This window comes from Miscanthus floridulus, chromosome 11 (genome assembly GCF_019320115.1).
Source record: "Miscanthus floridulus cultivar M001 chromosome 11, ASM1932011v1, whole genome shotgun sequence".
NCBI lineage: Eukaryota > Viridiplantae > Streptophyta > Magnoliopsida > Poales > Poaceae > Miscanthus > Miscanthus floridulus.
The window spans coordinates 75,474,214-75,501,817 of record NC_089590.1 but is presented as its reverse complement, the minus strand read 5'-3'; the positions used below and the strand labels follow the sequence as shown (position 1 = coordinate 75,501,817).

Here is a 27,604-nt window from a genome sequence, read left to right as displayed (position 1 = left end):
TGATAAAAAAGTAGAAACTTACAGGAGAGAGAACGGTCAAGTAAAGGGACTACTATGCTTATAGATGAATTAAAAATAATATCCTAAATGACTTGAAAAGCACCTAAACCAGGTTAGGATGGATCAATGGCTATAATCATTGCTTAGAGACATGTGATGATCTAAACCTATTTCTGTAATCCAAACGGCTCAAAGTATTTATTCCTGCGTTTTAAAATAATGTGGTTTTCCACCTTTTCCTCTATCCTATTCTTGTGTTTTTTTCGTTCCTCTGTTTTGCGTTCTTTCTTTCTAAACATGCCCTAGATAGGAGGAAGTTTTCCTGTGTCCTCGTTTCACAGGAAAGAAAACGTCCAGTTGGAGCTAAAGGTTGGGTGGAAGACCGAGGCAGCACGCAATCAACGAAATCAGCGGAGCAGCGTAGGTCATCTCCTGCTGTGTCGGACCTGTGAGCCAAAGGTGGGTATGGCTGGCTGGTAGGAATTATTTTGTTTGGGGCCCATTTGACATGAAGGTTGTGTACAAAAAATATTATATAATTATAACAATTGGATCCACACGTCATCATCTTATGTGTCTTTATTAATCTAGATTCACTTGGATTCCTGTGATCTAATTTCTGCGTTTCAAACACCTATTCTTATGTTTTCTTTACGTTTTTCTTTCCTATGTTTTGCCAATACATCCATACCCTATTTCTGTGTTTTTTTCTCTCGTTCCTCTGTTTTCAATTCGTTTGTTCAAAACAGGCGCTGACTCTTTATCGGTAACCAACCAAACTCTGCTCGCCGGAGAGGAGACCGGACGTGCCGCGTGCGGACGCAGGTACAGTACGAGTACTCCGTAAGTAGCCAAGGGAAGTTTGGTTAAGGGCCGGTTTAGATACGAAATTTTTGGCAAAATTACACTGTAGCAGTTTTCGTTGTTATTTGGTAATTAGTGTCTAATCATAGTCTAATTAGGCTTAAAAGATTCGTCTCGTGGATTTCGTCTAAACTGTATAATTAGTTTTATTTTTTATTTATATTTAATATTCTAAAGATTCGACGTGACGAAGAATCTTGAAAATTTTGGTATTTTAGGAGAAACTAACAGGGCCTAAAGAAAAGGTCGGGTTTCCCAGGCCAGACACCACACCATCCAAGGCAGCAGAACAGGACGGAAGAGCCCAGCCCAACCACAGCCACGAGCCACCGCCTACCTCTACCGGGCACCGGCCGCATTCTCTCCCCTCTCGCCCTCTGACTCTTTCCTTCTCCTACCCGAACAACAGCAGGAGCCCGGTATTCCGCATCCCTACCCAACAATGGTGGCCGTCGTCGAGGTGGACGCGGGGCAAGAGGCGAAGCGGGGGAAGGCGACGGATGAGGAGGGGCAGTGGACGCCGCCGCCGCCGCCGCAGCCGGTGGAGGTCGCGCGGAAGCCCCGCCAACCCACGCCGGATCACCCACCCTATTGCTGGGTAATACCCTACTCGCCGCGGATTCGTTGATCGATTACTCACCCCATTGCCATTTCATCCTGTGCTCCCCTTTTATTTCTTTGTTATGATATATGGTCTAAAAAACATTGTTTTAGATTTTATAATTAATTAGCACTGCTTGTAATTAGTTTTATTCTGCGATTAATTTGCTCTGTTAATCTCTGCTCAATCGAACGGACTAGGAAATTAATTATTAGGTATAAGTATAACGACCTCCGATTTAGAGGCCACACCACTAGAGCGGCCTTACCGAACAAGCTTATGTTAACACGTTGATCAACCGTCAATGGAGGATTTCCCCCCTCTTTTATTTTGTTGAGAAAAGGACGTTGCAATGGAGTTCCCACCAGTCATTTCTCCGGTGGGGCACCGATTACCACTTTACTAGTCTTGACATTGTGGCCGTGTTGGGTTGCAGATGATCGGCGAGGCAATCGACGCGCTGGCCGAGGACGGCGGCTCGTCGGAGGACTCCATCTCGGCCTTCATCTGCGCGAGGCACCCCGGCGTGCCCCCCGCGCACGATAGGCTCCTCCGGCACTACCTCGGCAAGCACGTCGCCGAGGGCATCTTCGTGCGAACCGCTGCGGGGCGGTACGAGCGCTGCCCTGAGGAGAACGCGGATGAGGTGCTCCTGCTGGAGCAGGCTGAGGCCGGCTCGTGCAAGGTGGCGTCCGTTGAGGCCAAGCGTGGCCGAGGCAGGCCGCGGAGTGATGGCTCTCCTTCGACGCCGCCTGCAGGCAGGAAGGATGGCGGCGCAGGGGCTCTGTGGATGACACCGCCTGCAGGCTCTTCTTTGACACTGGCCGCTGCTGCCAAAGACTCTGTTCCAGTGTCACCGGTTGCTGTTGCAGACAAGGACGAAAGCCAGGCACAGTCATTGAAGCCCAAGCGCCGTGGCCGGCTTCGCAGGCTGGGGATGGCCACGACCACGGACAGCTCTGGTGAAGCACTCGTCGCAGGCAAGAAACATGGCAGTGAGGTTTCATACACTTTGGACAAGGAGCATGAGCCACCGCGTGAGCTGGGACTGGTGATCCTCGGTGATAGCTCTGCTGCATCCACCATGGACAAGGCATGCACCGAGGTCTCTCCAACCACGCCACCTGTGGATGGTGATCAGCCTCTCGACCTGGCCCTGGTGACCACCACAGAGGTGCCTCTGCCTGAACCTGCGTCAACACCAACGCCTGCTATGGACAAGGATGGTGGTCAGCCTCTCGACCTGGCCCTGGTGACCACCACAGAGGTTCCCGTGCCTGTGCCTGAACCTGCACCTGCACCAACGCCAACGCCTGCTATGGACAAGGATGGTGATCAGCCTCTTGACCCGGCCCTGGTGACCAGCACAGAGGTGCCTGTGTCTGAACCTGCGCCAATGCCAACGCCTGATATGGACAAGGATGGTGGCGATGCTTCTTCAATCGTGGACAAGAATGAGAACATTTGGACAGCGCCCACTGCGCCAGAGCCTGGCAGCCAGGCTTGCAAGCTGGCACTCATGGCTGCTGCTGCTGCTGGCTTTGTTCCAGTGTTGGTTGCTAACAAGAAGGGTGGCCTTAAGGAGGCTCCATCTGCAAGCTACAAGGATGTTCTTCAGCCTCGCAAGGCTGGCTCTGCTCCAACTGCAGGCAAGAAGGCTGGCGGCAAGGCTCTGTCAGCTACCCCCAAGGGCCGTCGTCGGCAACACAAATCAGCCGCGGTGGCTACTGGTGACCAGTCTGCTCTTACACCTGGCAAGAAGCTAGGCTGTAAGGTCTCATTTGCATCGCCCAAGTTGACACCGGTGATTGCTGGTGGTTGTCCTACTCCAGCTTCAGTTGCTGACCAGGGCGGCATGGAAACATCAGCGGCGCTGAAGCAGCACGGCCAGCCTCACAAACTCATGCTAAAAAAAAAGCCTCGCAAACTGTACCCTGTTACCGCTGACGAGATTTCAGATGATCCGGGATTTGTTTTGCTCGCGTTGCCTTCTCAGACGCTGGCAGCATCAAACGCGTAGCTCCAAAACTTGGGTACCTGAAGCATCTCATACGCCGAACACTTTCAGAATTGCTAAATGCAATGCGCAGGATGATAACTTTAGTGTGTGCTCTTTTAATTAACTTTAGTGTGTGCTCTTTTAATTAACCTTAGTGTGTTCTCTTCTGCTGAATTATTAAGCTACTACTTAGCACTTATGAGTAACTCATAGTCACAGCAGTGCTTTAAACTGTGTCCTGTTCGCTTGCTCGTATACGATCGTGGATTATAAGCTGGAACAGTGTTTTTCTCTCACACCAAACCAGCCAGTAGTAAATAATCCACGATCGTTTACGACGAAACGAACAGGCTGTGGTTTATTTGAATCTGTTCTGCAATTTTTGCGGATCATTTATATCTGGGAGCTTCAAACCCCATACCAGAGTTTCATTAAGAATGAAAATATACATGAACTCTGTTGAGACCTAATAAGCTTTCTAAAATATAATAAAATGATTAAATACAATTTTCAATGATCATCACCAAGAACTAGATAACCAACCATTAGTAACCCTGGATCAACAAGCACAACACCCAGAATGTTATTTCAACTGGACTCCTTCCAAGACAGCCTTTTCTGATGAATTTTACCGTATCAAACACTGATCCTCCAACATTGTTGGAAATGAATTATTGAATACACCTGATGAATTTGTAATGGTCTCATGCCTCCCAGCCTCTCAAGAGGGTGGCACGGGCAACCCTGTTAACTCCTAAGGTGAATGCCCCCATCCTAAGGTTGCAATCCAGACTCTTGCACATGGCCTTGATGTGTTGAAAAGCACTGCTCATGTACTTCTCTAGTTCATTGTTCACTTTCTCTTCATCCCACATGAAACCTTGAATGTTCTGCACCATCAATCAACATAGCACAAGAAAACAGATTAAAGCAAGGAAGTAATCGAACAATAAAGTGGCGACACACAGACATTTATTTACCTGAACCCACTCAAAGTAGCTAACGATCACACCACCTGAATTAGCATAGATATCAGGTAATACTACTACTCCCTTCTTGGCAAGAATCTACAGCATATGCAAGAGGCAGCAGCTCAGGAAAAAAAAAGTTGGCAAAATGGTTGTCTTCCTGATATTATTGCACAAAATAGATGGTTCTACCTCATCTGCCTCTGGATCAGTTGGATGGTTAGCAGCTTCAATTATAAATTTGGCCTTCACGTCAGGTGCATTATTCCTGCACAAAACCAATTACCAGAAATCAGCAATCCTGGTGTATATACACAACAGAGCTGGAAAATAAATCAAAAGTAGGCTATTTAGAAAACAAAATTGGCATATTTTATCAGGACTGACACATATCAATGGGCAAAAATTGTTGAAAGCTAATGAAACTAATAATAGACAAGGAAACTCGTTCTTACTTGTTAAGAACTCCACCTAAGGCACAGGGGACAAGAACATCACAGTCATGAACTAGCAACTCAGTCGAATCCATAACTTCTGCACCATGAAAGTCTTTCATGGCATGACCTTCATTCCTATGCTTCACCAAAGCAGGTATATCTATACCAGACGTGTTTCTGATTGAACCAGTCACATCTCCAATTGCAATAATCTTACCACCTTTCTCGTGGATAAGTCGTGCAGCCCACGAGCCAACATTGCCAAAACCCTGCAAGGTTGACATATATTAATCTATATATATTGTATTGTGCTGGCATACTGGCAATAACATATATAGAGTATTTTTTTAATAGTTAACTGGCTAAACGGAACATATGATTCTCTTTTTATTATCTTATATAAAAGTAAATTCAATGGACATATGTCAATCAATTATCACTCACTTGAATCACAAAAGTTGATCCAGAAATACATTTTCCATATTCAGCAAGTAGAGCCTCAGTAGCATACATGACACCTCGCCCTGTTGCTGCATCCCTACCCAATGATCCACCAAGATCCTACAAGAAAAAAAATATAAAATTTATAATAACTATTGCACTCTGTTTTCCCTATTACACTTTGTAAAAACTATTTGCACCAAAGTAACTTGCTGCCACATTTTTTCACGTACAATTGGCTTGCCTGTGACGACTGCTGGTGAGTGACCATGAAATTTCGAGTACTCATCCAACATCCATGCCATGGTCTGTATCATAATTGCATATATAAAAATAAAGAAGGTAGCTAAGCATACAAAAAAGAGCGGATCACAAACAATACCAAAAGCAATATTAGGCCTACCTGTGCATTGGTCCCCATGTCAGGAGCTGGGACATCTGTATGCGTTCCGATAAGATCATGAATTTTCTGGGTAAATACTCGCGTCAACCGCTCCAACTCACTTGTACTTAGTTCACCAGGAGAGCACCCGATCCCTCCCTTTGCTCCACCATATGGAACTGCTGCAACGGCCGTCTTCCATGTCATGAGTTGAGCAAGAGCGTTTACTTCATCTGGATCAACCTGTCAGACAAAACAATGAACTCGTATTTTTAATTATTATAAATTTCTGAATCGAGTAATACATACAAGAAAATTATGGATGTTTTTTTAGGCCTGTACTGAGATTTAGCAGAAAAGAACAAGACTAAAGCATTTATAAAAAAAATGCAAGGTTTTCCTATTAAAAAACATAACTGACAACCAGGGTCAGAAAGATCTGGAATAGATATATCAGAACAAGAATCCTAGTTCAGATTTAGGATATGTTTGTACAGTTTGAATTAGCATTAGCCTTTAATAAGGAAGTAAAGTCTTGGACATTCACAGAAAGCCACTAATAGATTGGTCCAACAAAAAAATTATTACACATTAAGCTGTTCTATCACTTTGACAAGAAGAAGAAATGAACGTAACCATATATGCAGAGATTAAAAGATAGTGGAGGAGCTTTACAAAATGACAAGTGACGACAAGTGTTCTATCAGTTTGACAGGAAGAAGAAATCAACGTAACCATAACATGCCTTTTACAATTGCTGCATTATTTGTATTCCTATTTTACAATTGCTGCATTATTTGTACTTTTCGAAGAGCACACAATAGAAAGAATAGACAGCAGAATCGCATCAGCGGGCATCGCTCACCTCAGGATGATAGCGGATGCCGCCTTTCATCGGCCCGCGGGCGTTGTCATGCTGCACGCGGAAGCCGACGAACGACGCCAAGCTGCCGTCGTCTTTGGGGATGGTGCATTCCACCTGCGAGGAACAACGCGAAACCCATGAGCAAACAATTCGACCAGCACGAACGGTTAACAGAGATGCCACAAGCAACGGCGCCGGAGCCTCACCTTGATCTCCCGGAACGGGATGAGCAGGCTCTGCTCGAGCTTCGAGTCGAGGCCGAGCAGCTTCGAGGCCCGCCGTAAGTTGCGGCTGGTGGCGGCGAGCGCGTTCATCGCGGCGGCAACTTTTTTTCCTTTTAAGGATCACGAGCGCGCGGCCACGAAAAGGACCCGCCTTTCCAGCACCGCCGACAGAAACAACAAGCGCGCGCGACAAGAGCGAGATCCGGGCGACCCAAAAACGGCAGGAGACGAGACGAAGAAAAGGCGGCGCGTTTCGTCCGAGGATCGAGGAGGGAGGGCCGGCCTGATGGTGATGGAGATCGGGGGTAAAACCACCGGGCTGTATTAATAGAGGGAGGGGTCGGGGTGGGTGGAGGCTCGGAGCTGGAATTGACTGGAGGATAAGATCGACGAGCGGGGGGTGAGCTATACGAGTCGGAGTAGAGGAGTGGCTGGCTTCACGATCTGGAACTCCTGGGGAAGGAGAGGGCAGGAGTTCGCAGGTCAGACATGCTCTGTCTCTATCTCAAACGTTGGAGCGGGACTGGAACTCGATTAGAGTCAGCAGTACGTCTTCGAAGCGGAAGGAATTTAGTGGTGCGCGCTGATGCCGGATAAGGAAGGGAGATCGAATTCCATCAATTAGGAAAATTCCTGGGAGAGGCCGCCACGGCGCCGAGGGAGTTGTTCCTACCATCCATGGCTTCTCGAGTCTCTCTTGCAGTGCTGCGTCTCTCCCTATTTTTCCCGTCCACTTTACAAAAAAAAAAAAAAATCTCATTTTGCCTGTGGGTCCCGTTTGACAGTGAAGATATTAATTCAGGGCCCACATGGGACGGCTGGCTGCCAGTGCGTGCCGTGTTTGCTAACCTTTTTGGTGCTCTTTTTGTTCCGATGATCTCACAGCAACTGAAAAGTCTGTGCTTTGTGTGTTCCTTTACTCAGGAATCGTCAGGATTTTGTCGTGGCGTCGCTGCATTCTCTGCAGCCTTGCCCGTGTGCAGTCAAGCATCGCGCGCCCTGAGCTTTGCATCATCCTGCCATGTTGTCTTTTCAGGCTCTCGTCTGGTACGCGTCCGCTCCTCCTCTGCTACACCTAGCACGCAGGACAGTTTAGCCTACCATTATTAGGGTGCGTTTAGATCAAATTTTTTTTTTGGATTTTGGCTTACTGTAGCATTTCGTTTGTATTTGTTAATTAGTGTCTAATTATGGACTAATTAGGTTCAAAAGTTTCGTCTCGCGATTTCTCGACCAACTGTGTAATTAGTTTTTTTTTCATCTACATTTAGTACTCCATGCATGTGCCGCAAGATTCGATATGACAGTTACTATGCAAAATTTTTTGGCAACTGAACGGGGCCTTAGTTGGCCACCGAATCGGCGCCGCCCGATTTATCGTGGCTGCTGTAGGTACAGTAACATTTTATTTTTATTTGGTAATAATTGTCCCATCGTTGACTAATTAGGCTTAAAACGTTCGTCTCGCAAAGTACAACCAAACTGTGCAATTAGTTTTTGATTTCGTCAACATTTAGTACTCTATGCATGTACCGCAAGTTTGATGTGACGGGAAATCTTCTTTTTGCATAGTGCCAAATTCAGGAATTGGGGGAACTAAACATGACCCTAATGTTTCATGTCAGGGCGCGTTTAGATACAAATTTTTTTGGGTTTTGGCTACTGTAGCACTTTCGTTTGTATTTGGCAATTAGTGTCTAATTATGGACTAATTAGGTTTGAAAGTTTCGTCTCGCGATTTCTCACTCAACTGTGCAATTAGTTTTTTTTTCGTCTACATTTAGTACTCCATGCATGTGCCGCAAGATTCAATGTGATGAGTCCTACGCAAAAATTTTTGGAAACTAAACAGGCCCTCAGTTGAGGTAACACTACTCCGTAGCCAACTTGCTTTTCTCTGAGAACCGAACTGGGTTCGGTTGGCTAGCTGAGCCAGGTGCGCTCGCTGTCGACGTGGGTTCGAATCCTGGATTCGACTCACATCTCTCACCGGGATTTATTCCCAAACAATTCTACAGCCTCTATCGCGTGGAACTACAAAGGAATTGCGACGCGCTCGTCGCCTACGGAGCCGTGGATGGTTCCGGTGATTAAAAAAAGGATGCGGTCTTCATATCTACGTGTAGTTGTAGATCTGATTGTGTACGCGTGGTGTGTGTAGTGTGTGGTGTGTATGGGTGTGTATTCATATATGAATTCTACAGCTGTACCTAGAGTAGAGGCTCAAAAAAAAAATAAAAAACTTGCTTTTCTCTCGGCCCAGAGGATTTGCTGGATTGGCGACCAGAAGGCGAGGAGAGAAGCGCAGTGGCATCTGATCTGAGGCAGGCAACAACTACTTCCTCGTTCAGGGAGGCGCCTCCTGCCCTCCCCAGGAAAACAGCTGCCCAAATGGCAACTGGAAGGGTGAGGCAGGCAGGGCCCTTGACTTTTTTCCTGGGAGGAGCCGGTGAGCGTGAGGTCCACAGGTCGCGGTCGTATCTGGCCAGACAGCGGCAGTTCATTCATTCGGAGAAATTTCTCTGTATTCGCGCGTTCAAGATTTGACATTAAGGGCATGTTTGGAACGACGCCAGGCAGCTACCCAGGCTTTGGATTTCGATCGTGGGGCTACGATCGTTTGCCTGGCAGGCAAGCCCAGGCGAGGGCGGCAACCAAACATGCTTTAAATTTGTAATAATAAATGTGATAAATTATAATAAAATGTGAGCATAGACAATAAAAACAGCCATACAATTTAGTAAATATTGCGTACACCTCGACAGTTCAACCATCTAGCCAATTTGATAAGAGTACATCTATACCCTACTAATGCACCAAGTTTTCTTCGCTTGGTCCACCCAGAAAAGTGTCCCCCGCTGAGATAGTCATCCTAAATGCACCCCAAAAATTATACACACAAAACCAACCACATCCGAATCAATCGCCCAGATCTGTCCTCAATATTCTCTCTCATTACTAACGCACGATCCAACGATCAGCAGATTTTGTATGGTATTCCTCCTCTCCCTCCATGCGTCGCGGAAAAAGGAATATTGACGCGAGAAAAATTGACGCACGAGAAATCCGCGGCTCTTTCCACATGGAGTCCGCCTCCGCTCGATCTCCTGCCTCCGCACCTGCACAAGTCCGGGCGGGTCTTTACGACGGTGGCCGCGGCTTCCAAGATGCGGCACCAGTAACGCGAAATCCGCGGGAGCAGGCCGAGCAGGACGCGACCTGGAAGATTGATCTCTTAAGATCAGCGATCCCAGCGGGCTCTCTGACGGACTCGCAAACAGGAGTTGGATTCGCGTCATGCCAGGTCCCTCCTCAGGTCTTGCCCCGTTCCCCATCATGCCAGGTGCTCAGATCGGCGTGGCGCCGCCTCGACGACGCCAGACGCGCAGCCGGACCGCCCCCTGCTCCGTCACGCCAGGCGCTGAGGTTGCGGTTGTTGCTCCACGCCAAGCGTTCGTCGATGCTGCCGACTCCGGACGCTGTTGACGCTGGACGCCGCACGCCTTCTCCAATGCCAAGTCCATTGAGGTGTCTTGCTTGTGCTCCTAACCTGATCACCAAAATGTTTCCTCCAGCGTCACCTTGGTAGGATGCAAGTATTATGCCCGCTAACTTCGATCCCTTTCAAAGATTATCATGCGTACATGTGCACTCCCATGACCTTTACTGGATCTGTGCCTGCAGTTCTGTTTGCTTTGCACTCAAAGTTTCCCAATCAACAAAATTTGTTTACATCCTGATGTTGAAATTGAAGTTACCTTACCATGTGACAGCAGCCAGCAACAGCATCCAAATAGGATAGCAATGATTTCCTTATTCTAATATTTAATTGGTTGTCAGTTGTCACTATCATGCATACTCAAAAAGTTATTGGACACAACTACAAAAGTGGTCTGAAATTGCAAAATGTCTTACGAAGGCGGCTTTTCTTACCTAATTACCATTTTCTGCAAGATGGTGTTTGTGTATCTTGGTGCTCTTGAGAATATTGCAAATTGACCTGTACTTTTCAGGATATGGCTGCACATTCTGCCTATAACTTTAGAGGCGGCAGAGCTGAACACCTAGCTCTCGCTAAGTACAGGAAAGTTATATATATGGTAAAGGAGGGTATTAAACTCACAGCTTCGGAACATAGGACGTTGTGCGTTCACCCCAGAAGAGATTGGGCTGTTTCTGGTAGCCCTTGGCTTTGACAGCAGAACTCAACTATGTCTTGCTCTCACAAGGTTTGACTCTTCTGTGCACTAACTTAATCTTGCTGGGTAAATCAGAAAGTTTGAACATGCCTCACATATTCAGGTATGTGGTGGAGAAGCTAGGATCTCTAGCTTGCGCAAAATATTTCCATTAATGGAGGACGAAAGGAACCTTGCATTCAAAGAGGAACTTGCTAATGTTGAAGGGAAGGCTTCAGTTCTAGAAGCTCTTGACTATTATATCAGCATGCATAGCAATATTTCATCGCTGCATCTCCTGGAAAAATACATAATGCTTTGGTAAGTTCCCATGTCCTTTGTATTTTTAGTTTATTCTTTTAATTTGCAGTCGTTGCTAGAACTATTTTTTTTATCTCAGTTTGCCCATCGGACCTATGGGAACCTCAAGACCATAAAGGCCAAACATGACATTACTTGGCTACATGTTTGTGAACAAGAGCATGGAGTGGCCAGTGGCAAGCGGGATCTATCACCTATTCAGGTAACTTGCTTGCTCACCTCCTTTTTTTATCAACACCTCATGTTTGATAATATACCAATGTGTGTCCTGTGCTTGTGTTTTAGGCAAAGGCAGACATTAGGTTGCTTTGGAAAAAATAGTTCAATTAGTTTATCAAGAATGATAGCACTGCAACTAGATAGACCTGTTGGAATGGGTAGAACATAGTGGTATAGTACTAGACTTAGCCTCAAATGCATAAAAGCTATGTCTATTTGTTTGTCGGGCTCATGGACAAGATCCCCACCTTCGTTGTCAACCTGTTCGCTGGCAAGGATCACGTAAACAACAACACCTCTTTCTATATCCTGTTTGTTTGTTTTTTCATCAATGTGGGATAATAAGGGGCTACAGAAGACATATGCATAAGAAATGGTACAATCTGTTTATTTGAGTTTAAGGGCAAACCATGCTACATAATCCCCTTCATGTGAAATACAGTTATGGCATTCAACTACTTCATTAGTCGAAATGCACACAAAAGGAATCTCTGACTAAAATTGAACAAGTATTTGCAGTGCATATGAATTGAAGGAGACAGACACATAACTACATGCATGATGCAGGGTTGTAGACGTTGAGCTAAGCCAGAGTGCCAGCTTCTGGTGGTGATTCAGAGGCTGCAAGTCCACAATCCACATGCTGTAGTGCTCAGCTTGGTTAGCAGGGTTGAGGCTGAGAAGCCTGTGAGGCTGTGAGGTCGAAGGAGCTGGAGGTGAACCTGACGAGGTTCTTGTAAGGGCCGATGTCTCTGACACTGGTGTCCTGGCCATAGTGTTCCTGCTACCCCCTCTCCTCCTTGGCCGCTGCCACTTGGTTAGGCCGGTGTCGATCCTGTAGCTGAAGCTCCCGGCACCTTCGCCAGGTTGCCATACTTCTCCAGCTCAGTCACCCATCCACGATGACCTGGGTAGCCTGATGAAGATGCAGATGAAATTTCATTATCCTCTGACAGCTTGTTGGGCGGCGAGACCCTGTGGTTGTCCCTCTCTATAGCGATGACTGTGGGGCTCTTGGTAATGGGCTGGAGGATCACGATCTTGAAACACTGTTTATCAGTTTGAATTATGTGTTTTGGTATTTGATTATTTGTGATGCCATGAGAATAAACTGAATATCAAGAGGGGTACATGATGTCTGGCATCCCAGCAAACAACAGGGGGAGGAACAACATTGGATGCCTGTTGTGGCTTTTGTCTAGGATAGTTCTGCAGCAGATGAGGGGCACTATCCTCCCTGGGCACAAGTGGGAAGTCATGGTATGCTAGCTAATGATGTTGTTCAAAATGACATTGGAGATGTAATGAGTCCAGATTTTTTTGGTAACCTTTGCATTCTTATATGAGAATGTTGTTTGCAGGTTGATCTGTTCTTCTACATAGACCTAGAGGAAGCAAAGGTGTAGGAGGAGGAAGCTGCCGTGGCCCCTGAGTTTGCTGCAATCACTGATAATACCGTACTATGACTTCTTAGTTTTCTGGATTGTATACATGCTCAAAGATATTGTGTAAAAGTTGAACTATGGAAAAAACATTGGTTATTTTTATGTGCATCTCCAAAATAAATCCGTTGTGTTAGCATGGGCATTATACTAGTATTCACATAGTTCACATAAGATCACATAGTAAGAGTAGAATCATCTGGCCAATTTAAGACTACAAGTTCACATACACAAAAGATGGCTGGGAATATAAACAAACAAAAGACTCATGACATTGGTGTAAGATTATTCAAACATTCATGTTCTTCTCCTTCCTTGGAGTGAGTTTTTTCTTCAGACTTAGCCTTTTCCTTAGACTCTTCCTTGGAGTGGTCATAGTATCACTGGGTCCTTCTCCAGCTTGACTGAATGTTATAGGTAAATGAAATAGTTCAGCACATGGCCTGAGATAAGCACATACAAAGTGAATCATTTTTACCTTTTTGTCACTGCTCTGGAGCTTGTAGTGAGCTGATTTGTCCCTCCAGGTTCCACCATTGTTAATTGCAATTGGCTACAAAATGAGATAAATATTTAGCCTAAAAAAAGACTAGTGTTTGAAATTCCAAGTTAAGATTCAGTTACCTTCTTGTAATAGGACCGGGACTATTATTCACTGAATTTTCTAGCACATGAACCTAGTACCTTTTGGATGGACTAGGAGCTGCATCACCTTTGGTACAAACGGCAGGCCTACCTGCCTTCCCTTTTTTGGCATCACTTTTCCTTTAAATGTAAAGTTGAGATGAGTACATAATATGAAGCAAGTATGTGTTAGTTCAAAAAAGGCATAAGCATTTACCTCTTCTGTGTTTCATTGAGAGGGCACTTTAGGGATGTAGACCTATGGCCAAGACCCAAGCAATTTGGACACTTCACCTGCCACGCGCCTTTGCGCCTATGCTTGCTTCCCTTGTTCTCAATGTAGCTAGGTTTTCTGAGTTTCCTTTGTCTTCCAACCTCTCTCTTATTAAGTGGTGGTAGCACTTTGAATCCAGGATCCACTTTCACCCATTGAGACTTATCAAAAAGTGGTTTGATCACACCACCATATGCTAGTCTAAAATGGTACACTGAATAATAAGGATCCAGGTACTCTTCCATCTTTGGATTTCTACATGTGGTGATGAGTGCCAAAGTATGTGGACATGGTTTATTTGAGACTTGCCACTCCCTGCAGGTGCATACATGGTTTTTAATATTAACCACATGCCTTATGATCTTGTGTGAAGCAGTGACCTCTGTCACCTCTGCTTCCTCCCTTCCACCTTCTACTATGTTTAAGTGACCCAACTACCGACTCATTGCATATAGTTGACGAACATCAATTGGCAGCATTACATGTCCTTCAAATTTCTCACCTATTCTTCTCCTTCTTGCATATAGTTCCATGAATTTGGACCTTAGAGTGTCAGCAAGGTCAGCTATGGGAAGGTTCTTAATGTCTTTCACCCAATTGTTCTAAACCTCTACCAAATTATTTGTGATATGATCACACTTTATTGCCTCTGAGAATTTACTCCTCATCCACTTCAACTTGTGATGCGCTTTCAACCATGGCTCAACCTTCTTATTTACTTCATACATCTTCTGCATCAAGTATTCATGGTATTCTAGTTGGAAAGTGTAAGATCTCTGGTTAGCCTAGAGGGGGGGGGTGAATAGGCATGTCAAAACAAACACTCAAACTTTCATCAAATTCAACCTACGGCACTGTCGCTTTGACCTCGCGGCACTGCCGGGCTAGAACAACTGCACTGTCGTACCTGTAGATAACTTCGAGTCATAGTTCAAAATCAGTGAATGTAAACTTGAATCGGAGAAATTTCTTAGCTTCCTGCATGTATGAGATTCACAGATCGAGAGCTAGAAGTGGTAGGAACACAACACATAAGTACATCGACCATAAACCCTAGAAATCACCTCAACAACAATATGAAATGCAAATGATGTAAATCAAGCACAAGGTGATACGATGATTTAACCCATGGTTCAGCTCACCACCAAGGCTTGCCTATGTCCATGTTGTTGAGGTTAGCCACTAAGGCTTAGGGCTTTGCAACCCTTCCTCGTTCTCAAGTCAAGAGACTTAACTCTTGAGATGAGGGGTGAGTTTACTAGTTTCAAGAGGTAGTTATAAACTATAACACCCCGGTGTTATGCCTGCATTTAGGCATTGCTAATCATACATATCATGCCTCATCAAGCATCCTAATCATACATGCGTAATCTTGCATATAACAACTGAAACATTACTTCGAAACATACGAAACATGTTTGTGAAAAGTAAATGATGCATACACTTATTAGAGTTGTTTTGCTCTGATTCTTGCTTGCTAGTTGAGTAGAAACTGTTGGTTATGCTTGTAAATCATCTAGAATTGTTTAGCACAATTTTTGGAGCAAGGTTTGTATTCAAATTAATTCAAAACTTTGCTTCCAAAGTAAATTCCCAAAATTAGGGTTTTTGAGTTAAAATTTAACTTTGATTCTATAATTTAAAATCTAGATAGAATTGGACTTTGGTCATAAAAAAAAGTTGTAGGGAATTAAATTCTAAGCAACTTTCATTTTTGGTACATTTTCAAAAGATGTCATTTTCTTGCTCAAAATAATGATTGAAAGATGGCATTTAAAAAAATTTCTTGAAAATATATTGAAAAATTCCATTTCTATTTGTCTGGGCCGCCGCCTCGCTTCTGGCCCGCCAGCCGAAGCCGGCCCAGCGAGCCCCCGCACGCCGCGCGCCTCGCCTCGGCCCAGCCCAGCGCCGTGCCAGCCCGGCCTGCCTCCGCGCGCCGCGCCTTCTTCTCCCGCGCGCCGTGCCCGTCGCCGCGCCACGTCCTAACCGCGTCAGGCGACGCCCGCCGCGTGTCCGCCACGTGCCCGGCTAGCTCTAACCACGCAGCGCGCTGGCGGGCTTGAAGAGGAGCGCGCCCTGCTGCCAGCCGCACGCGCTCTGCCTTCGCTCCTCCCGCGCTGCCTTTCCTTCCGCCAGAGCCGCGAGCCCCGAGCTCCGCCCTCGCCGCGCCCGAGCTCCGCCGGCGTCAAACTCCCGCACCACCGCGCCATTCTCCAATTACTCGCGCCCGCAACTCCGCCTCGCCTTCCTTCAAGTCGCGCTCGAGCTTGCTCCGCCTTCCGAGCACAGGTTGGGCCTCCCTGCGTCTCGCCGCCGACGGCCGTGGCGCCGCCGTGCTCGGCCGCCATGGAATCCGTCTTCCTTCTCCCCTCCAGCCTCGCCTAGCTACCCTACCGAGCTCGCCTTCTCCTCGCACGTCTCCTGCGCTCGCTCGCTTGCGCTGCCGAGGCCAGAGATGGCCGCCGGCCGCTGGCCGAGCTACGCCGCCGCGCCAGCGCGCGCCCCGGCGAGGCACCTTGCCTCGGCTGGCCAGGCCGAGCCAGGCCGAGGGCTGACGCCCTGTTGGGCCATCCCCCTCCCTCGCGCTCGGGCCGCGCAGGCCGGCTGTGGCCGTGGGCCAGTTCATTTCCGCAGGCCGGCCCAGTAGCATTTAAATGATTTGTTTTCAATTTATTCATTATTATTTGAAAACAGAAATGGTTTGCAAAATATTTGGATACTCAAAGTTGCTCCAAATTTATTGAAACAAATTTTGCTAGGTTCCTTATCATTAGATCTACTAGGGAAAATTATTGCATGCCATTTTTGAAATACTTTTCTGTGGAACTTTATTTAATCATGAATATTGCTGATAACTTGAAAAATTTGTAGAAAAATCTATAGGATTCAGAAAAATATGATTCTAAGTTTGTTAATCTTCTAGTGTCATGTACTTCTTAGGAAAAATATGTTTCATGCATGTGTTGTGGAAAATTTTGAGGTGTAGTTCAAGTACCTTTAATGGCTGAATTCTGTTATTTTTGTTAGAGAGCAAACTTTGTATAAAACATGCATGTGATAATTTTTGTACAGTCATTATATGCTATTAAGAACCTAGGAAAAATACTAATTCTGTTGTTTGACACTTTTCATAGTACAAAGTAATTTCATGCTCATTTTTATGCTATAGCTTGTCATTTTTGTGTAGGATAGTTTATTTATCCAAATTCCATGAAATTTTTATGGTAGTCTGTTTAGGGTAGTAGTATGCTACTGTAATTTTCTCAGATTTTTAGTAACATCAAAAATATATGTTGCTATTCAAACCTATTATTAATTAGAGTTTAAGCAAGTGTTGCTTTAAGTGTGATTAGGAAATTAGTAAAGCTTTGGTGTATCTTTGAAGCATTTCATAAGGTATGTTAACTTAACATATTAGTAGTAGAAGAGAATGCAGTAGATGACATGTGCTTGTAGTATAGTTCTTGGATGATGTTGACTACCTTGCATTTCAACATATCCATTACATTCATCTCCTTTGATGCACCGTTTGCATAATCACTTACGCGCATTGCATCATATAGGATCGCAAACCGAGAACCCAGTCGTCATACCCGAGGAGCCCGAGGAGCAGCTCGAGGTGCAGCAGCAGGAAGTGCCAGAAGTCGATGAGGAGGACGTTGAGGAACTTCCGGAGTGCCCCGATCACCGTCCGAGCTCCTTCGAGAGAGGCAAGCCCCGGAGCATTTTCTCCCGGTTTGCAATTATTTAATTAAATACTTTACTTTAAATTGATGCATTACGTTCAGGAGTTGTTTGCAACTGTTGCTGCATTATACCTTGCTTACCTTTGTTATAATATATCCTTGTTACCCTGGTATCCGCAGTCGAGTCAATGCTTAGCTGGCTTAGACCGGTAGAAGTCGGGTGATTTCCTGTCACCTACGAGCTATAGGTGGTTACCTGGATCTGCTTGGATGACTATGAAGTCATGGTATAACTAAGTGTTAAATGAAGTTGAGACCGGACGGAGACTTACAGAGTTTTGGACTGTAGTGTTTCCGTCTGTGTCGATTAAGGACCGACCGTTGTTGGGCCTCGAGTCATGTTGAACGCATGCCTTACATTTAGCTGGCCGGATAAAGTACCTTCCGACCGCGAAGCTGGGAGATTTTTCGGGCCGAGTAGATTGCCCGCAACGCACTGTACCGGAGCAGGTGTGGTAGGACACGGGGGCGGGATGATAAGACCAAAGTGTAGTCGGTCGGCCCCCGGGTATATGTGGTTCCTGGTAAACTCGAGATTCCTGGAAAGTTGACTCGGTGATCAATATCTCACTTTAGCGGGTGAGTGAGGTTTGTGTAAGGAATAAATCACCAGCTGGTTAGGAATCAATTCGAATCGCCATCGCTCCTGGATAGTGAGCACTTGACTTGAGTTACTTCATCGTAGTAAATGTTATGGAACACTTGGACAGTTATAGTGAATATGACAGTATGGAAATTGTTTAATGATCATTGGTTATCATTATATGCTTAATCACATGATTACTCTAGCATAGGTGCAAATCTAGTTGACAGGTTAATAATAATTCACTTGGCAATAATGTTTTTAGAAAGGTTCTTGAAATGCTAAAAATGCTTCTTTTTGCAAATGAGTCAGCTACCCTACTATAAAGCCCTTCATAATCCTTGGTGTCATTTATTTTCGGTTATGTCGGGTAAGTCTGGCTGAGTACCTTCTCGTACTCAGGGTTTTATTCCCACTTGTTGCAGATGGGCAGATGTATTATGGCTACTGTATCAACTGCCTTTATCCTGCGATGGGTGATGCTTAGGACCATGGGCATGGTCATTCCTTACGTCTCATCTAATGCTTTTGTTGGAGATGATCATCCGCTGGCACTGTATTTAAACTCCGCGTGAGTGTGTGTGTGGTTTGAACAAATGACTTCCGCTACTTTTATTCGAACTGGTTTGTAATAACTATGTTTAAACTCTGATGTATCTGAGACCGCGAACTTTTATGTAATATGTGATGGTGACCGCTAAACTTACTACGATCATGGCTGGGACACGAGTTGGTTTGAAATCCTTCGTGATTTCACGGACTACCGGGTTATACGAGCTTAAGTTGGATAAATCGTCTGCTCTAGTGGATGATTTTCTCACTTAATTTCGTATAATTGGTCGGTTCTGTCACATAAACCTCTCGGAGCTGCCACACAAGTTGGCAAGCTCCACGGATGACGCTCCAATCGGCTAGGAGCAAAACTCCAAGTGTAATAAATATAACCGCCGGCCAAAACATGAACCAAGTGCTCTTTTGAGTTGGGGAATCAAAGGATCTGCTCTCTAATTGAGTTTGGGACCTTTTCTGTCAAGGATTGATTGGAAAATCAAGGGAGAATGCTTGGGAGCTCAAGGTCACCAATGGAGGAGAGAGTGAAGGGAGCTCTTCTGTTCTTGGATGAGCTGAATGAGTGGGAGAGAGAAGAGAGACGTTGGGGAAGAAGGGGAAAGGTATAAGTACCCCCAGCCCCAACGGTCACTTAAGTCGCGACAGTGCCGCGGCTCAAGTGCCACACCAGGCAAGACAGCAAGGGCAAGAGTGAAGTGTTGGTTGTCTTGGTTGAGTAACTATGGGGGGTACGACCCCAGATACCCACAGTAGACCACATGGGCTGCGCCCCTAGGGGTGGCCCAACCCATGAGATGAAGCCTTGTGGGGCACGACTCTGCTCGGCGCCTCCTGCAAGATACTAGGAAGATATCCTAAAGATGCCACGAGATCTGTTAGGATACGTATAATCCCATAATTCATGTAATCTATTATTACTTTTTGGTTATCTCTCAGATCTAACCAACTTGTAACCCTGCCCCCCAGACTATATAAGGCAGACAGGGACCCCCTCTAAACTCACGTAATATCATTCGATAGCCAATACAATCCAACAGACCACAGTAGTAGGGTATTACATCATGCTGACGACATGAACCTGTCTAACTCGTGTGTCTCTGTTGCCTTCTTATTCTTGATTACACGCCTCTTTGTCGATCAATCTATCTTCGTGGGATATCCCTCGGAGGACTACCGATGATATTATGTCGACAGTTGGCGGGCCAGGTAGGGGTGTGCATGTTGTTTCTATATCGAACAAGATGGTACGTTCTATAGGCTCTTTGTCTCTCCCATAGCCCAGCCAGATCTTCATGGTCGGATGATCTCATGGGTCATCAACACTGATGGAGTCGGAGAGCTCATTGAGCCAGTGTAGATCGATTCTGCACCGATCACCCCAACACCTGCGACTGTAGATCTGATCTCAGAACAGCCTTCGAGGTCACCTTCATCGACAACTCACCACCCGCTTCCTCGCTACCAGAGGAGGCACATCAATAATGACGATCTGATTACATCTATCGATCAAGTTGGTCAGAAGCTCACCGATTGCCTCTCCATCGCCGAATTGGCTCTGAACACTTTGGTTCAGCGCCGACCACCCTCTGATCCAAATCTATTGGAGGCTGCTCGGAAAACTTCATGGGTTACGACCCTACCCTTTAGGTTCACCAACGTCATCACCACTTACCAAGATGCCCTAAGGGGCAAATTCGCTGACCAGGTTGGAGCTGTCCATCTTCTCGCCGACCAGATCATCGACCAGCCTCCGCCGACCGTCAACATGCTACACGTCGGTCGATGCCCCCAGAGCATCCCTCCAAACCATCCTACAGGAGAATCCAGACTCCGAGTCCCAAGGCTCTATGGAGACCATCACTGAAACCACCACCAAACTACTTCCTCTCCCTCCTTTCCATGGGGGCGCAATCTTCAATGTCAGCGTCGACAGCCCCCTTAGAATAGCGAAATCAAGGAGGAATGCGCTACTCATGAGAACCAAAACGTCAACCATGCGCAGTGTCGAGCAAACGAGGTTACCCTTGCAATGGCCGAGCAGCAGCTTGACTCGCAAGGAAGGCCACTCCAATGCAATCTCGATGACGAGTTTGTCTATGTTGATGGCGATGACATCTACAAGATCCCAAGCGTCAATCTAGTAGTGGCCGCCAATGAGCTCGCCTGGCTCCCGCAGACACCCGAGGTCGCTAAGGTTGCTACCATGCTTAAAGCGGTGCACTGTCAGGTCAATGAGATCCACCAGGATAAGAGACCTTCATACTCCATAACCTTGATTCGCCGATCAACCACACCAAGATCCGATCACCGCCCAAGTCACTTCACCGACCAGCGCCATGACGACAAGTAACCCCTCTAGGGCAGAGCTAGGGGCAACCGCATTAAACATCACCGCCAACATGACCAAGAGGTCGACCAGAACATTTGAGTGCACCTCAACAATCTTTGAGATGCACGATGACGTATCGACGAATGCCGCTTTGGTCGTCATGAAGAAGAAGTACGCCACCACCAGGAGTATGAGCAAGAGTATGATAACCCAGACTCAGCTCTTGAGTCGCTCAATGCCGGCAATGCTATAGATGACAGCACCGACAACCCCGAAGGGCCCCTAGCATTCACGAGGGTGCTCCGAACACTTCAGTGGCCCTGTGGTTTTAAAATAACTGGGGTCGAGCCCTATGAGGGAAGGATGAACCCAACATGGTGGCTATAGGCTTACGCCACTGTTGTCCGTGCCGTCAGAGGAGACACCAGTGTCATGGCGAACTATCTTTCTGTCATGCTCACGCCAACCGCCATAAACTAGTTCACAAGCCTTGCCCCGGACTCCATCAAATCATGGGAAGAGCTAAAAAGTCTTCACCGACAATTATATGGCTACGTGTACTCGGCCGGGCACCAAGCATGATCTTAACCGCATCAACCAGAAGCCATCCGAGCTCCTCTGTAGCTACATCAGACGCTTTTTCGAGATGAGGAATTCTATTCCCAACATCATGAAAGTGGAGGTCATCACCGTGTTCATCCGAGAACTCCATCACCGCAAGCTTCGCTCCAAGTTTAACCGCAAGTCATCCACAGGGATTGGTGAGATGATCATGACTGCCAACCAATACGTCGACGCCAAGGAAGCCGAGGTGTGCTTCAACGAGGATGCAGCCCCTAAGACGACCGCTCCAACGACCGATGCCATAACGACCGCTGCTATGACGATCGTAGTTACCATCGTGACAGCGGCCGTGATCGGCCAGAAGGACCCAAGTCTGGTCAAAATCGCCGCTGCCGGCCAGACCACATCTCGCCATCATTAATGAACCTCACACCAAGCGTAACTACGACGAGCAGTACAAGAAGATCCTCGATGACCCATGCCCTCTCCATAAGAACGCCAAGTATAAGATGAAGTTCTGCCTTGGCTTGGCTAAGGAGTTCCAGGACAAAAAACTAGACGACGACACCAATGATGGAGCAGGAGGCCACCGAGCACCTGGGGGCAATAACAATGCCTTCTAGGATCACGACAAGGTGGTCGCCACCATCTTTAGGGGCCTCGCCTCCATCGAGAGCAGAAGAAAAAAGAAGCTCGCCGCCTGGTGGGTGCTCGTCGTCACTACGAAAGACGCCGCCGCCAACCCCAGCTATCACCCATGGTCTGAGGTCCCCATCACCTTTAGTAGGGCCGACCAGTGGGCGGACATCCCCTATATAGAGCATTTCCCCCTCGTCCTTGACGCAACCATCTAGAAAGTGCTTTTTAGAAAAGTGCTCGTCGATGGTGGGAGCGCTCTGAATCTCATCTTCGTCAGAGCCCTAAAGGAGTTGGGCCTCAGGATAACAGATCTCACACCCTTGGACTCCTCCTTTGGGGGTGTGGTACCTGGTAGGGCATCCAAACCACTTGGAGAGATCACCCTACTAGTACAGTTTAGCACGGCAAGCAACTACCGCGTCGAGCACATCAACTTCGATGTCGCCGACTTCAACCCCGCCTACCACGCCATACTTGGTCAGCCAACTCTGGCCAAGTTCATGGTTGTACCGCACTACGCTTATCTGGTGCAGAAGATGCTTTTGCCTGTAGGAGTCCTGGCCTTGTGGGCCAACCTATCCATCGCCTATGCCTATGAGACAGAGAGTCTCGCCCTCGCCGAAGCCACCAGCCTCTCCATCCAGATGGCCAATGTGGTCACCGACGCCAAGAAGGTGTCTGTCAACGACCTGGAGATCCCATAGCTAGAGCCTTCTCGTGCCTCCACCAAGTCCAAGGAAACTAAGGAGGTCGGCCTTGGCCTCGATGACCCCTCCAAGACCATGAAGATTGGAGCTCACCTCAACCCCAAATAGGAAAGCGCGCTTGTCTCCTTCTTATGTGCCAATGCTGATGTGTTTGCTTGGAAACCTATAGACATGCCGGGGGTACCATGGGAGAAGATTGAGTACTCCTTGAATGTCTTGTCAATCGCCAAACTGATCAAGCAGAAACTCTATCGATTCACGACAATCAAGAAGGAGGCTATTAGGGTAGAAATAAAACGGCTCCTAGCTGCCGGATTCATAAAAGAAGTGTATCATCCTGAGTGGTTAGCAAACCCTATTCTCGTTCAAAAAAAAGAATAAATAATGGAGAATGTGTGTTGATTACACTGATCTTAACAAACACTGCCCTAAAGACCCCTTCGGTCTGCCTCGGATAGATGAGGTTGTAAACTCCACCGCCAGCTACAAACTTCTCTCCTTCCTCAACTGTTACTCCAGCTATCACTAGATCTCCCTCAAGGAAGAAGACTAGATCAAGACACCGTTCATCACGTCCTTCAGTGCATACTGCTACACCACCATGTCCTTCGGTCTCAAGAACGCTAAGGTGACCTATCAAAGGGCCATCCATATGTGCCTTGATCAATAGATCAACCACAACGTCGAAGCTTACATCGATGATGTGGTCATCAAGTCTAAGACCATCGATAATCTTATCGCCGACCTCAAGAAAACGTTCGTCAACCTAAAACGGTACTGATAGAAGCTGAACCCTTCAAAGTGCATCTTTGGAGTTCCATCTGGTATACTGTTGGGCTACATTGTTAGCGCACATGGCATCGAACCCAACCCCGACAAGGTCTCTGCCATCACCAACATGAAACGGCCAACATGCGTCAAGGATATACAGAAGCTTACAGGCTGTATGGCTGCTTTAAGCCGCTTCATATCGCGCCTCGACAAAAAGGGACTACCGTTCTTTAAACTTCTCAAGGCCTCTAAGCGCTTTTCCTTATCGGAGGAGGCAGACATAGCTTTCGAGCAGCTCAAGTTGTTCCTAACAAAGCCTATGATCATGACGGCGCCACGACTAGACGAAACTCTCCTGATCTACATCGCTGCTACTTCTCATGTCGTCAGCACAGCCATTGTGGTTAAACGCGAGGAGGCCAGGCATGCCTATAAGTGCAACGTCTAGTCTACTTCATCAGTGAGGTCCTTAATGAGCCCAAAACTCATTATCCTCAGGTTCAAAAGCTGCTATATGCCATCCTGATTACATCGCGCAAGCTCTACCACTACTTTGAGTATTACAAGATCGCCATGGTTATAGAGTTCCCTCTAGGGGACATTCTCTGCAACAAAGAGGCCAACGGCCACATCATCAAGTGGGTTGTTGAGCTCAGAACTTACTCCATCGAATTTAGAAGCAGGCCTACCATCAAGTCTTAGGCGCTCGCTGATTTCATCGCTGAGTGGACCGAGATTTAAGAGCCCATCGCCGCTACTTGTCCCGAGCACTGGGTGATGTACTTTGATGGTGCCCTCAACATCAATGGTGCTGGTACGGGTATTCTGTTCATCACGCCGACCAAGGATAAGCTCTAATACTTTCTTTGGATATATTTTCTGGCCTCCAACAACGCCGCCGAATATGAAGTATGTCTCCATGGACTCTGTATAGCTATTGAGCTCGGTGTTAAACGCATCATGGTATACGGGGATTCTACGCTGGTCATCAACCAGCTCAACAAAGACTGGTCTTGCTCTAGTAAAAAGATGGATGCATACTGCGCCAAAATCAGGAAGCTTGAAGGGAAGTTCTATGGTATCAAGTATCACCATGTGGTACGAGATCAAAATTAGCTCGCCGACCACCTATCCAAGTTAGGCACCTCTCGCGCTGTGATTCCACTAGGGGTCTTCATTCAAGATCTCTTAGCGCCATCCATTAAGGAAGAGAAAGAAGTTTAGGAAATCCCCCCCCCCTGCCGAGTAGCTGGTACTTACGGTACCTTCGGTGGCCACCGATTAGAGGGAACAGTTCATCAAGTACCTCACCAGTGCTAAAGTACCCGCCGACAAGACTGAAATCGAACGCCTAATTCGTTGAAGCAAGCATTATGTGCTGGTGGATGACAACTTGATAAGGAAAAGTGCTAAGAAAAGGATAATGCAGAAATACATCACCCAAGAAAAGGGAGTAAAGCTACTTCTCGAAATTCACTCTGGTTCCTGTGGTAATCACGTGGCCTCAAGAAACCTGGTCGACAAGGCTTTCCAAGCTAGTTTTTACTGGCCCATGGCCATCTCTAATGTAGAAGACCTCGTCCGACATTATGAAGGATGCCAATTTTTTGCCAAGCACATACACGTGCCAGCACAAGAACTGGAGACCATCCTAGCTTCCTGGCCCTTCGCATGCTGGGGACTGGATATGATCGAGCCTTTCAAGCTAGCATTAGGTGGGTTTCGGTACGTATATGTCGCCATTGACAAGTTCTCCAAGTGGATCGAGTATAAACTGCTCGTCTTGGCTACTGCAAAGAAAGCAGTCGAGCTCTTCGAGGATATCATCCATAGATTCGGTCTCCCGAATAGCATTATCACTGACCTCGAAACTACGTTTACTAGCCATCATTTTTGGGACTTCTACGAAGACCGATGCATCTCTGTCAAATATGTCTCCGTTGCCCATCCTAGAGCCAACGGCTAGGTCGAACGGGTGAATGGCATGATCCTTGATGCCCTAAAAAAGAGGCTATATCAGAGAGAAGAAAAGCATCCGGGCAGATGGCTCAAAGAGTTACCAGCTGTGGTCTAGGGACTGCATACTCAAGCTAGTCGCAGCACCAGTGTGTCTCCATATTTCTTGGTCTATGGCTCAGAAGCCATATTACCAGCAGACATTGCCTTCCGAGCACCTAGGGTGGAAAATTATGATGAAGAGCAAGCCATAGCTGTTCGGACAGAGGACGTCAATAGGGCTAAAGAGGAACGCCTGATCACCTATGTCCGTACAGCCAAATATCTAGAAGGATTGCAGAGGTACTACAACCACAACATCAATGTCCCCAGCTCATGGCACATCGAGCACCTTATACGTTTCTATCCTTGAAACGCTCTAAATATGTATTCTCCACTTCATGATGAATAAAAGTTTTGGTCACCATAATTTGTCTCTATTTTTTCTCCATTACGATTTAATCTCCACTTACGGTCGTCGAGCTCGAAGCTACTCCTTAACAAACTCTAGTACAAGATTGCCATAACTACTCCGTCGCGTTTCTCCAAATCTCCAACGTATTTCGCTGAACAGTTCTCTCCAAATCGCCGACCATGTTTCTCCAAATCTTCAACGTATTTCGCTGAACAGTTTTCTCCAAATCACCGACCATGTTTCTCCATATCTTCAAAATATTTCGCCGACCACTGAGCAGCATAGGTTATGTTTTGTTCTCTATAGAGAAGACCCAGTCTCCGATCTCTCCCTACATGTGCTATGGGCTCTGCGCTCTGCGTTATGGGTGGTTGGTTGCGGTCCCTTGGTCACGTCTGTTCCTCCTACATGTGTATGGGCTCCACGCTTAATGTTATGGACTATGAGTTAGCCAAGGCCAAGAGCACAGTAGAGAACTAACTGCTTGGACGCCACCAATATTACGTATATCTTTAAGTTATTTCGCCAACCTCCGAGCAGCACACGTTCCACTCTGTTCTCTATGGAGAAGACCCAGTCTCCGATCTCTCCCTACACGTGCTACGGGCTCCGCCGATACAATCCAATAGACCATAGGAGTAGGGTATTATATCATATTGATGGCCTGAACCTGTCTAACTCATGTGTCTCTATTGCCATCTTATTCTTGATTACACGCCTCTCTGCCAATCAATCTACCTTCGTGGGATACCCCTTGAAGGACTACCAACGATATTTTATCGAAAGTAACTGAGGATGTATTTGTAAGATTGAGCACATGTTAGCTTAAGCATTGTGTCTCCCTTTATAGTATGGCTTTTCTTATACTTAAATTCAAAATATAAAAGAATTTAAACCTCCTTTGAGTTTGAAGCCATCAACATTTGTAATTGGGAGCTCCTCCATTTCGTGTAACATCCTCGAATATAGATTCTCTGCTTGTCATCTCAATAAATCTCATTAATTCTCTAATTACATGGTCATTATCACCAAAACCCACAATTAGGGCTTGATTGCACTTTCAATCTCCCTCTTTTTGGTGATTGATAATAACCCAATTAGAGCTTACAAAAGATATAAAATGAATACTGAGATTTTCGAGCCATGGGTGTAGAGCCTTTCCTTAATTGTGTGAATAGAGAATTGAATTATCAAATTAGCATAAGAAGTCAAGATTCACATTTTATTAAAAGTGATGGGGCTCCCCCTACATCCATGCTCCTATGGGGTGCTGCATATTGTGTTAGGTATGTAGACGTGATGCGAATGACAGTTCATGCACAACAAGTTTTGCTGTAATAGTTGGGTGCGGCACTGCCGCACTTGCTATAACAACACAGATAAAAACAGGCACCACACAGCATGTAACACATATAAAGATATACATTCTAGCACAATTTTATC

General features: G+C 46.4%; 2 protein-coding genes and 1 pseudogene across 3 annotated transcripts; 1 reads left to right on the top strand and 2 right to left on the bottom strand.

The window, feature by feature from the left end:
• The first annotated feature begins 1,174 nt into the window (after positions 1-1,174).
• LOC136491246 (uncharacterized) lies at positions 1,175-3,625 on the top strand. Its single transcript, XM_066487494.1, has 2 exons — positions 1,175-1,462; positions 1,902-3,625. The coding sequence occupies exons 1-2, from the start codon at positions 1,307-1,309 to the stop codon at positions 3,483-3,485; spliced, it is 1,740 nt and encodes a 579-aa protein (XP_066343591.1). The 5' UTR covers positions 1,175-1,306; the 3' UTR covers positions 3,486-3,625.
• A 398-nt stretch (positions 3,626-4,023) lies between these two features.
• On the bottom strand, positions 4,024-7,491 carry LOC136491247 (glutamate dehydrogenase 2, mitochondrial). 2 transcript variants are annotated; one of them, XM_066487495.1, is made up of 9 exons: positions 6,764-7,491; positions 6,558-6,671; positions 5,714-5,935; positions 5,544-5,618; positions 5,314-5,430; positions 4,888-5,138; positions 4,625-4,700; positions 4,445-4,531; positions 4,024-4,354 (listed from the first exon to the last, which is right to left on the bottom strand). In XM_066487495.1, exons 1-9 carry the CDS (start codon positions 6,869-6,871, stop codon positions 4,169-4,171), a joined length of 1,236 nt encoding a protein of 411 aa, XP_066343592.1. In that variant the 5' UTR covers positions 6,872-7,491; the 3' UTR covers positions 4,024-4,168. The 2 variants fall into 2 exon arrangements, with proteins under 2 accessions (XP_066343592.1, XP_066343593.1); XM_066487496.1 differs by lacking the exon at positions 5,544-5,618.
• A 4,826-nt stretch (positions 7,492-12,317) lies between these two features.
• Positions 12,318-27,604, bottom strand: part of LOC136492224 (uncharacterized) — a 28,307-nt pseudogene continuing 13,020 nt past the window's right edge.

Bases quoted from the DNA above. Each gene is read 5' to 3' on its own strand.
- LOC136491246 (XM_066487494.1), top strand. From the start codon at position 1,307: ATGGTGGCCGTCGTCGAGGTGGACGCGGGGCAAGAGGCGAAGCGGGGG. The intron at 1,463-1,901 runs GTAATACCCTAC...GTTGGGTTGCAG, and splicing joins ATCACCCACCCTATTGCTGG to ATGATCGGCGAGGCAATCGA.
- LOC136491247 (XM_066487495.1), bottom strand. From the start codon at position 6,871: ATGAACGCGCTCGCCGCCACCAGCCGCAACTTACGGCGGGCCTCGAAG. The intron at 6,672-6,763 runs GTGAGGCTCCGG...TGTTCCTCGCAG, and splicing joins TCCCGTTCCGGGAGATCAAG to GTGGAATGCACCATCCCCAA. The intron at 4,532-4,624 runs GTAGAACCATCT...CATATGCTGTAG, and splicing joins CTGATCCAGAGGCAGATGAG to ATTCTTGCCAAGAAGGGAGT.